The sequence below is a fragment of the Haliaeetus albicilla genome, chromosome 26 (genome assembly GCF_947461875.1).
Source record: "Haliaeetus albicilla chromosome 26, bHalAlb1.1, whole genome shotgun sequence".
Classification (NCBI taxonomy): Eukaryota; Metazoa; Chordata; class Aves; order Accipitriformes; family Accipitridae; genus Haliaeetus; species Haliaeetus albicilla.
In genome coordinates, this window is record NC_091508.1 from 10421363 (window position 1) to 10432571 (window position 11209).

General features: G+C 65.6%; 1 protein-coding gene across 1 annotated transcript; it reads right to left on the minus strand.

Moving 5' to 3' along the window:
- Positions 1-2080: 2080 nt before the first annotated feature.
- On the minus strand, positions 2081-7543 carry LOC104325340 (POU domain, class 5, transcription factor 3). Its single transcript, XM_069770896.1, has 5 exons — positions 6925-7543; positions 4867-4978; positions 4331-4461; positions 3632-3796; positions 2081-3350 (listed from the first exon to the last, which is right to left on the minus strand). The coding sequence occupies exons 1-5, from the start codon at positions 7417-7419 to the stop codon at positions 3099-3101; spliced, it is 1155 nt and encodes a 384-aa protein (XP_069626997.1). The 5' UTR covers positions 7420-7543; the 3' UTR covers positions 2081-3098.
- Positions 7544-11209: the final 3666 nt, after the last annotated feature.

Here is an 11209-nt window from a genome sequence, read left to right on the forward strand (position 1 = left end):
CTCCCCTGCCGGCACGCCTGCCCTGCTGTGGCAGGAAGCCAGCAAGCTGGTGGCGTCCAGAGCCTCACAGCGAGCCCAGAGCAAAGCTGGTCCCGTGGGCGCCCTGTGGCACCGGCAGCCTGCTCCATGTGCCCTTGGCACTGCCAAGCCCCTGCCCACACTGCACTACCAGCACCCTGCAGTGCTGGACCCTGTGCCACACACACACTGCACTGCGGCCACCCTGCACCATGTACACAGCCTGCACTGTTGGCACCCTGCAGTGCATGCACCCTGCACCCTGGGCATGGGCGATGCTCAGGTACCCCGAGGGGAAGCAACCATGTGGGATCAGTGGCAATGTTGGGGCTGGGTGACAGGACCAGGGGGTGGGACACGGCTGCTCCATCTGTGGCCCTCCCCGTGTGACCCTCAGCTTGGTGCCATCAACCCCCTTGGTATAAACAACTCATTTTTTCACAGGTTTCCCCTGGTTTCCCTTACCGCAGGCCCAAAGTCACCCAACCCCACCTCCCCGTGCCCGGGGTGCAGCGGGGCTCAGGTGTGCAGTGACACCCCCTCAGCAGAGGAGGGACATTCCTGCCCCAGGCTGGCCCCAGTGCTGGCCCTGGCCACCACTCACCCAGCCTGGCCCAGCCCTCGCTGGGTTGCAGTTTGATGGGTGTGCTGCACTCTTCTGATTTCTGTGGCTTCCGATTTCCGTTTTGTTTTGTCTTCTGGGTCAACCGAAAACGGAGCAGGAGGGGCTCTGTGTGCCTGCAGGCAGGGGGCTGGGGCAGCAGGATCTGGGGGTCCTGTGCAGGGCTGGGGCTCCTGCCTGGCTGGCCTTTTGCTGAAAAGTCAGATGGTGGAAATGTGGAGAAACCTCGGGGAGGTGACACCCTTCCCAGGCTTTCTGCTACCAACCCTGCTGATCACCAGCTTCCAGCACCCCCAGCCCTCCCACCCCCAAAGTGCCAGGCAGCAAAGGGCAGCAGTGGCAGGGGCGGCAGTTTCCAGCGGATGCCGTGCCTGGCTGTGCCCCCACCCTGTGGGCAGCCAGGGATGTGGCCTTGGGCACCCAGGCACTGGGGAGCAAGCGGGGACACAGGGCGAGCCAAGGGGATCCTGCCCCACAGGGCTGGCAGCCAGCCTGGTGTGCAGCCCTGACCTTTGCAGGGTCCCGAGGTGCCTCACGAGCAGCTGCCTGCAGTGACCCTGCTCCTGCCTGGCCCACGGGAGCAAGGCTGCAGGCCAGCCCCAGAGAGCAAGCCCATCGTTCACTGGCAGCCGAGCTGAAAAAGGGGCTTTTCAGAAGTTTCCCCACAGGGTTGGTCATTTCATTGCTTCTGCTCAGGGGAAAAATCCCTCAGGGACACAGGCTGGTGGCAAACCAGGCTGCAGAGGCCATGGCAGTGAAAAGTGAGGTGTCATCCCCCAGACACTTGCTTCTCCTGGCTGGGCTGGCACCCCCCATCCCCACCAGCTCAGCCCCTGGTGCCCACCCCAACCTGACTGGCTGGGCTGGCACCACCGGGCCCGGCCACTGCAAGGCTGCCTTGGCTGGACCACACATACGGGAGGAGCATCCCTCACCCGCTGGTGTCAGAGTGGCAGCCCCACAGCAAGGACAGCCCAGGCTTCCCATACCTCTCCCCTGCCCACAGCAGGGCTGGGAGCTCAGCAGCTCCCACTACATCCCCACCCGGTCCTTCCCTATCCACGGGCATCTGCTGGAGCAGCCTGCAAGATCCCGCTGGGCTTCTACTCTTCCCAAAAGCTGCTGTTTTAGCAGCTCAAACCAGGTGGAAGATGCGCCCGCCCCCCTACTCCTGACCACCTCTGCTTTGGGCGGGACAGCTCCAACAAGCTGGTGTCCCTCCAGGGCCAAGCTGCTACCACTCCTGGTGATGAGCCAGGCTGCAGGCAGCCAAGAGCTGGGTGTTGCAGGGATGACAGGGACACGTCCACCCTATTTGGGTGCACCGGTCCAGCCCGACTGTGCCCCTGCAAGTGGCCAAACCCACACTGCTGGGCTGCCTGGGACTGTGCAGGAGCAGGGATGCAAGGGAGGCAAGGAAAGAGTTAACTCACTCTCATGCCCCAAAGAACTGAGATTTATTTCATTGCCAGAGGGAGTATGATTAAGAAAAAAAATTATAAAAATCATCAACTACAGCAGGCTCAAAGGCACAGGGGTGCTAGCAGCATAGATGGGACGGTGTCAGCCCCCTGGGCTGGGACCCCCCAGGGAAAGATGATCCCTGGGCATCTGGGCTGGGGCAGAGGGACAACGGCTGGGGAGTGGAGAGGGCACAGGGCACCCGGGGTGATGCTGGGCACAAGGGCCGGGGAGGAACACTTCCCCCCCCCCCCCCCCAGCCCCCCCAGCCTGCCCACGGATGGGTGAAGCTCTCCTGCACCGTGGGGTGAGGGGCAGCTGGGGCTGTGAGGGCTCACCTCCAGCCCCATGCTCCAGTCCTTGGCTCACCCCAGCTGCCCAGGAGGGTGGGCGGAGCCGCTGGGGACCCCAGCCCTGAGCACAGCACCCCAGCCCCACTCTACGTGACAGGGGGGAGGCACCTGGGAAACTAGTAATCGCTACAAAGATTTTTGCTTTTTAAAAACTACAACCAAAAACCATTAAAAAAAAAAAATAAAACCACCCCTCTCCCACCCCCCACCCCAAAAATCTAAAAGATACTTTTTTCTGGGTCTTGCAGGAGAGCAGCTCAGCTGGGCTGGGGCCTGGCACAGGCGGCTGTGCTCATTGCCCCGGGCATGTGTGGCTTTGGTGGGGTGCAATGGGGCAGGAGCAGCTGCCCCCCAAGAGAGGTCAGAGGGGGGCCGACACTGCTGGAACCAGTAAACTCACATAACTGGGAAGGGCTGGGAGCAACCACAGAGAGCAGGCACCATCCCTGTGCCAGACTCCCAGCCCTTCCCCTGCCCCTCGTGCCCCAAAACCCGAAGGCAGCCCAGCGAGCGCCCAGGCAAGCCCTGGGAGCGAGGCCGTGCCCGTGCCTTCTCAGGGTGAAGGCGGGGAGGAGCAGCCCCCAGAGAGCCAGCCTGGCCACGGTGTGGGGGTGGCACCGTCACTGGCCCCCGCAGCCCCCCGTTCAGTGGCTGCTGTTGTTCATGGAGAGCCCAGGCTGCAGCGCTGGAGGGAACATCTCAGCTTTGTGGAAGGGCGGCATGTAGACAGGAGGGGAGGGTGTCAGGCTGTAGCCCTGGGACGTCACTGGGATGGGCAGGCCGGTGGGCACCAGGGACTGGTTCATGTCATACATCACCCCCTCTGCCTCATTGCCGAAGGGGAGCAGCAGCCGTTTGCCTTTCTGACGCCGGTTGCAGAACCAGACCCGGACCACCTGCAAGGGAGGGGAGACGGGGAAGGTTGAGGGGGTTAAGCCCCGGTGCTGTGTGGGTGACAAGTAGACCCTGCTGCTGGTGGCATCTCCACAGCACCCCAACTCACCAGCACATCCCCCCTCCCTGCCACAGCTCCTGCTGGGGCTGGGCTCGGCCGGGCTGATGGCGGCTACTAGCCCTGGCTGCTCTCCCACAGCTTCCAGTATCGACCTGGCCTGATATGAGCAATCTGGGAACCACATCCGTTCGGACACCCACCCTCTGAACCCTCCCAACCTACGTCTTTGTCCAGGTTGAGGTCCTCGGCTATCTGGGAGATCTCCTGGGGACTGGGCTTCACGCACTTGCGGAAGAAGCTCTCCAGTGTCCCCTTCACGTTGGTCTCGATGCTGGTCCTGCGTTTTCTCTTCCGGGCTTGGGCCAACACTTGCTCCGCATTGCACATCTGGAAAGGAAGAGAGGCCATACACTTGGTCACAGGGGTGGTAACGTCCCCACCAGGCTCTGGACACACGTGCGGCTGGCTGCAGAGGTCTGGGAGGGACGGGGACAGGCTTCATCCCTGTGATTGTCCACTAAGCATCACCCCACTGTGACTGGGGCCATTCCCAGTGTCCCAGCACCGCCTGCAGCTGGTGCGGGGGCGGGGGCAGACATGTCTTCCTGCATCTCCAGCTTATCTGAGATTCCAGCAGGACCTGGCTGCTCCCAGACAGGAGCTGGCACAGTTGTTACAAGGTGTCTATGGGGGGATTTGGGCTCCCCCCCAGCCTAGCAGAAGGCAATACCCAGCAGATATGGTTCCCCCTACAGTTGGACTGAAGCCATGGCAGTGAAATGCTGCTACGGCACACAAGACACCTGCTGCTCTCTCCCCTCTTCTTCCCCCAAAATCATGTGTAAAAGCGAGGAGAAGCTGCAGCTTGAGGGCTCGTCAGTGTGCAGTACCCCTGGCTCCCGGCCCTCCCCAGCCCCACACCTCTTGCATGTTGTCCGTGTTCTCCGCCTCATTGAGCCAACGCTGCAGCAGCGGCTTTAGCTTGCACATGTTCTTGAAGCTGAGCTGGAGCGCTTCAAAGCGGCAGATGGTTGTCTGGCTGAACATCTTCCCTGCATGGTCAGACAGGGCATCACACACAGCTCCTGCCCCCATGTCAGGGGATCTCCCACCTCCAGCAGCCTCCCCAGGATCCCCCATGCAGCAGCCCATCCCTGGGGATGGGGGACTAGGAAATGCATTCTCCCTGCTGCTTCAGCAGGGATTTAAAACACTGCAACACTCTTCAATAAGCAGCTGTAGGTATTTTAAGACAGTTCCTTGTTAACAAACTCTTCCAGTTTGAGTACTTAACAGGGCTCCGGAGCCCCAGGAGCCCTGGGGCTGGTGCTCACCGCCTCCTTTGCAGGTCGTTAAGGAGCAGAAATCTCCATCGCTCAGGTGCTCCATCCCCCTCCCAGGCCTCTCCCTTCCCACCGGGTGTGGGGGGGAGATGAGGACCCTTACTGGACCCTTACCATAGAGGGTGCCCAGAGCCAGCCCCACGTCAGCCTGGGTGAAGCCCAGCATGATGCGCTTGTGTTTGAGGTCCTTGGCGAATTGCTCCAGCTCTTCTGAGGTTGGCGCATCCTGGCAGGGGCAGAGATAAAGTGAGAGGGGAGAACTTGCGCCCAGGGGCTGCCAAGACCGGGGTCTGTCGGTGTGTCGGGGTCAGCATGGGACAGGGATGGGGACAGGAGTGGGCTCAGCTGAGCCCTTGGCAGCAGCCACCAGCTGCTGCCTCCTCTGGGCGATGGGGTCCTTGGGGCGATGGGGTGGGTGGCAGAGGGGTTTTCCCCAACGCCTGAACAAGGGGCTCTGCTCAGGGGCCCCAACCTGCCTCCACCCCACCCCGCCCCACGCAGGACCCCCTGGACACCCCCCAGCCACAGCACACCACCCAGCTCGCACCAGGCTGGTGTGGCAGAGACCCAGGGTGGCCCAAGGACCCGGGGACAGAAAGCAGGTCCTGGTCCCTGGGTCCCCCAGGGTCATTTGGAACGTCCTGTCTGGCCCCAGGCTCAGACCCTCGTGGCCTGACCAGAGGCAGCACTGATGGGCACATTTGCTGATGGTCCAAGCATCGCCCCACTCCCACGCACCCGAGGACACCTCCCCACGGCCTCAGCTATCCCGGGGCATGGGCACCCACCTCCCCACGGCTCTGGGGCTGGGGCTGCCCCTTGCCAGCCCCTCTCTCGCCTGCACCCAGGGCAGGTGAAATGGCTCATGTGACACGAAGGATGAAAGCGCCCATGACTCGAGTGGGATTCACACAGCTCTTTGCCACAACCAGGCTCTTCCCTGCTGGAAAGCTGCTTACCCAGGTGCTTCCCCTTCTCCCCGCAGCACAGCCCTCAACTGCTGTGGGGGCATTTTGCAATCTTTTCCCCGATTTCCACCCTGGCAGCGCGATTTCGGATTTTACAGATGTCCCTCCTGCTACCAAGTCTCGTTTTTTAGTTCCTGGCTCCCGGAGCATCCCTGCCGTGGGACAATCCTCATCCTCCCTCAGCCGGGAAAAAACATTCCTCGTAGCCCCCGTCCAGTGTGGCAGGTTGCCACCCGGGGGATGCGCATCCCTTCCATGCTCCCGTCGTGACATGCGTGGGGGCTCCCGAATCCCCGCGGCCCGGACCCGGCAGCGGCTCCGCACAAACGCACACACCCACAACAGCTCACAGGAACCTCGCAACAGCCCCGGCATCACCTGCCGTGCTACCCCCGAGGCGTGCTTGCCTGGGACGGACGGGTTTATATCACGCCAAGATTGAAAAATATTAAAAACGAACCCGAAACACAACTGCCAGTCCTGCCGGTAACTAGCGCTGCCATCCCCTGCCCCGGGCCGGCTCTGCCGGCACCCCGGCAGCCGTCGGTGCCCGCGGAGGAGCGGCCGGGGAAGCAGCCGCCCTCCCGGAAGGGCCGAGGGCCGGCGGGGGCTGCCAGAAGCCGGGCTGCGGCGGGGCAGAGCCCGGGGGGACCGCGCTGCGGGTCCCGCCCGAGCCGGGCTTCGGCGCCGTGGATGAGGGACCAGCGACGGGCGCAGGGGACCGTCTGTGTGGGACGTGCCTGCAGCGTCACGTATAAGGGACGGGCAGCACAAGTGAAAACTCGCCCCCCGCGAATCCCCAAAACCACCCTTCTCGCCCCAAAGCAGCCTTCTCTAGGCGCTGCCCCCCGCTGAGCGGGTGACCCAGCCGGGACGAGCCCCAGCGCTGGGCCACGTCGGGCCGGTTGAGGGCTTCTCCCGGGGCCGCCCGGCGGAGCGAGCAGGCAGAACGGCACCGACGGGATCCCCGCTTGCCCCCGCCCGGGCCAGGCCGGGCCGGCGATGCCCGGAGTGGGGCGGGAGCCAGGCAGCTCCCTGCCCCGACGGGGCGGCACGGCAGCGAGCCCAGGCTCCGCTCCCCGCCTCCGCAGCGGCCCCGGGGCGCGGAGGGAGCGCGGCAAGGCGGAGGCGGGTGCCGGGGCCGCCCGCCTGCCGGGCAGCGGGGCGGGGCAGGGCCGCCCGTCCCCGTCCCGTCGGGTCTCACCTCGTCGCCACTGTCGCTGGAGTGTCCCCCCTCGCTGGCGGCGCCGCTGGAGCTGCCGCTGCTGCCCAACCCGGAGAGGCCGCCGGAGCCCGGCTGCAGGGCGGCGGGGCAGAGCGGGGGGCCGGGGAAGGCGGCGGCGGCGGGGCCGGGAAAGGGCGGGCCGGGCAGGGCGGCGTTGGCGGCGCCCGGGGCCGCGGGCCCGGCCCAGGGCGGGGCGGGCCAGGCCGGGCCGCAGCAGGCCGCGGCGCGGGGCTCGGGCGAGGGCTGGCGGCAGGGCCTGCCCGGGCGCGCCTCCGCCTTGGCGGGCGGCCCGGCGGGCGGGGGCAGCCAGGCGCGGGCCGGCGGCGGGTCGCGGGCGGCCTCGGGCTCGGCGGCGAAGGGGAAGAAGAGCGGCTGGGCGGCCGCCCCGTCGAAGCCGCCGCGGGGGAAGGGCGGGCCGGCGTCGGGCAGGAGGCCGAAGGGGGCGGCCGGCAGCCCCCCGTCCGGGCTGAACATGCTGCCCGCCGCCCTAGGGCTCCATGCGGGGGCTGCGGGGCTCGGCCCGGCCGCCCGCCGGCCGCTGCCTCCCTGCTGCGGCGCCGCCGGGGCCTCTGAAGGCGGTGGGGCCGGGCCGGGCCGGGCCGGGCCGTATGGAAATGGGCCCCGGCCCCATTGGCCCCGCACCGGTGGGTCGGGCGTGAACTTGATCCCCGAGGGGGGAGGGGGGGGGTCGGGGGGAGGGGGGGGAAGGTGCGATGGAAGGTGGGCTGTGGCCCGCCCGCGCCCTCGGGGAGGAGAGGGCCGGGGCCGGCCCCGGCGGGTGAGGGACCCCGCCGCGGGGCCTCGCACCCCCCCCCGGCCCCGCTCGTCCCATCTGCGTGGAAGGGCAGAGCTGCCCCCCCCTCCCCCCATGCAGCTCGGCGGTGCTCGGTTGGGCTCACGCCTCCGAATGTTGGGGCAGCACCAGCCCCAGGGTCCCCCCACCCGGGGACTCCCCAGCGCCGCAGGGCACGAGCAGAGGACCGGGATCGCTCTGGGAAACGGGGGCAGCGGCCCGACGTCAGCCCCGGGGCCGCCGGGGCCGTCCTGCAGAGAGGGCTGGAGGAGGGCTCGGCCACCCCTCTTGGCCCTCTGCGACGCGCTGTCCCAGCGGCAGAGCCTCACGGCTCGGTGGGGTACCCCGCAGAGCGCTTTGTGGACAAAGCTGGGGCTCCCCGGCTCCCTCACTCTCCCCCCGTCCCTGTCCTCTTCCTCGCCCCCCAGAGGAAGGCCCTGCCTCGGAGGGAGCGCGTCCTCCGCGGAGGCCCGGGCAGGCAGCGAGGCCCCGAAGTTCTGGGTGTGCCGCTGGAGAGCTGATTGCAGCCCCGGCTATCGGGCCCATCTGCCCCACAATGCAGGCGCTTGGTATTCTTCTCTATCTGAAGGGCTTTCCTCTCGCACCGCCCCGCACAATGCCGCTATCGGGGCCGGCTCCAGGTGTTTCCCCCTTCCCTCCCGCAGCTTCCCCGATCCTGACGCTGGGATCTGCCTGCCCGCTGCCGGCTCCCGGGACAGGCAGGGACCGGCAGCGCGGGCACCCCCCGGCCCCAGCCAGAGCAGGGCGAGGGGCGATCCAGCCGCCAGCACCGCTCCCTGTTTATTAACCCGGATTACGGGGAGCGTGCTGCCGCCGTCTCGCACTGGAGATATGCCGAAGAGATAGGCTGGAGGAGCCTCCCCCGCGGCGGTGGAATGGGGCTGGGGCTGCTGGTGGGACTGGGGGAAGGCGCTCGATGCTGACCATGAAGCACTTGCTTTGGCTCCCGAGAGAGCTGGCGGCTCCCGAGGGCTGGCTCCAAGGGACTCGTACCTAGCGGCTGGCACACGGGGGCTGGCACCCGCGGTGCCTGTGGCAGCCCCTGGCCCAGCACATGGCACTGCCGCACGTCGGGGGGAGTGGAACCACCACTCCCCACTCCCCACCCCTTGTAATGATATTCCTAGAAGGGAAAAAAAAAAAAAATGACCGAGAGGATGAGCTGGAGCTAAAGCCCCTTCCTGACTCCCGGCTAGGCATGTGCCAGGCTGCCCTGGGCAGGGAGGGCAGCCCCAGGAAAACGACCTGAGGATGCAAAAAGCCCATCGGCGGGGACGTGGGTGACCCCGAATGAGCCCCGCGGCTGCCGGACCTGCCGGGGACGACGACGACGACGACCGCTGCCCAGACTCGGTGGGGCACCTTCTCCCGCAGGAGCTGGGTTCGGCCGTGCCAAGGGCAGAGCCGGGCCCCGGGCCGCGCTGCCGGGGCTGCCGGCACCAGGGGCCGTGCGGGCAGGCTGGCCGTGCTGCCTGCCCTGCTGCCAGCGGGCAGAGGAAGTCTCGCTGCGGGACTCCAATCGCCGCCATCAGCCCTGCTCCTCCCGGGCTCCCGCTGCGGCCCGGGGTTTCAGAAGATCCTTGGCCGGGCAGTAACTCCCCTTCCCTTTGATTTATTGTTCCCGGGCCGGACCCCCTCCTCCTGCCAACCTGCTCTTTCTCTCCATCCCCCCAGGAAGCCCCCCAGCCCGCCGAGGCCTCAAACGCATTCCTGCTCCCTTTCATATACAGGCGGAGGGGAAGGGAGACGTTGACTTTGAACCGGCCCCTTTGTAGGAGCGGGGCCCATTGTGGCAGTGATGGTTTTAACTGGGGGATGCGGAGGGAGTCAGTCAGTGGGGTTTCTCGGTGTGTACCCCCCCATACATTTCAATGGGGCGATTTTGGGGGGCTGGGTGAGGTGCCCGGTTATTGTGCTCCAATGGCCGAGGCTTGGCCGTCCGTCTCATTTGGGGCAGAACCGCCTGCCTGCTCCGGGAGGAGGAAGGATGGATGCATCCTTCCATCACCCCCACGGCTGCAGCCTGCTCATGCTCCAGGCTCGGGCCCAGTTCTGTGGTCTGTAATGCAGCCAGGGATGGGTGGGATTCCACTAGGAAAAAGGAGCAGAAAGAAATGCGTCTGTCCTCCCCGGCTCACTGAGATGGCAGCAGGCTGGGGGGGGACAGAGATGCACATCCACTTGTCCTCCCTTTGCTGAGCATGCTGGTTTGGCAGTGGTTTGGCTTGGAGACAAGTTTTTAAGAGAGTGTATGATCACAGATGATGTTTTATTCACCGTCAGCCCACCTTCTCTCCTGGGGCAGGTGATGGAGAAGCCACCGGGGCTGTGCTGGATCCCCCTGAGTTTCACACCTGAGGCAATCACACCTTGGTGGGCTGCAGCCCTGCACGTGGCGGGTTGGGGCCCCGCAGTCAGAGACCGGCCACAGTCTTCACCCCGGGTCCATGTGAGGAGGGCTGGGCAGTGGGTTCATCTTCAGAAGCCCCATCCCTGGGAGGAACGCCAAAGCTCCTCCATGGCACTGCAGTTTGCTTGGCTGCAGCTGACCTGGGCAGGCAGGATGGTGGATTGGTGCTTCCAAAGCCAGCTGAGCTGAAAGTCCTGGAGGACATTTTGGTCCAGTTCTGTCCCCTCATAAAAAGGCCTCTGCATTACTGAGCCCGGGCTGTAATTTGGCTATTGCCCACATCACCGCAGTGCCTGAACACACCAGGTGCTCCTCCCTGCTGTTTTACAACTGGGGAAACTGAGGCACAGATAAGCTGGGGCTGAGCACAGACCCCACACCCAGCCCTGGGCTGTCCCAGGCTGTCTGTGGCACAGATGTGGTGTCCCAGGACAAATGGCTTTTCCGTGGCTGGACACGCGGTGGGCACATGGCTTCCCAGGGGACACAGGTCTCCTGCTACCACGGTGCTCTGAGCGAGGGCATCTTCCCACGAGGAGCAGCTGGGTTTTACTCAAAGCTAGAGCTTCCTAAAAAACCCGGGCATGATCTGAGAGGCTGCTGGGCTCTGAGAGCAAAGGAAGGATAAATTTGGGAACCTCAGAGATGGGGGTGCAAAGCTGGGTTTCCCCAGGGTGAGCCTTGGGGTGGTCCCAGGTGATTTGGGGTGCGATGCTGCCCACCAGACGCTGCAGCTGGAGACCCCAGGGCTGCCCATGAGCGGGGCTGAGCGAAGCATTCCCGATGGTGCCCGGGCGCTTTGGTGGTGAGTCAGCACCCACCTCCAGGCTGCCGAAACCAGGAGGAGATGAGATTGTATCAGCCTGATGGGGGGCTGACGTGATCAAAGGGCCGGGAGAGGAGCTCAAGCTCCACACAATGGGGGGACACGATAGCCCTTATCTGCCCCCGCCGAGGTGTGAAGGGCCCGGCCCTGGGGGCCAGGGGCGATGGGGGCGGGTGGGCACTGGGTGCTGCAGGGCTGGGTGCGGGCAGGCACA

Excerpts from the sequence above, each read along its gene's own strand:
- LOC104325340 (XM_069770896.1), bottom strand. The coding sequence starts at position 7,419 with ATGTTCAGCCCGGACGGGGGGCTGCCGGCCGCCCCCTTCGGCCTCCTG. Across the intron at positions 4,979-6,924 it reads CCAGCGACAGTGGCGACGAG|GATGCGCCAACCTCAGAAGA; the intron begins GTGAGACCCGAC and ends TGCCCCTGCCAG. Across the intron at positions 4,462-4,866 it reads GGCTCTGGGCACCCTCTATG|GGAAGATGTTCAGCCAGACA; the intron begins GTAAGGGTCCAG and ends CTGACCATGCAG.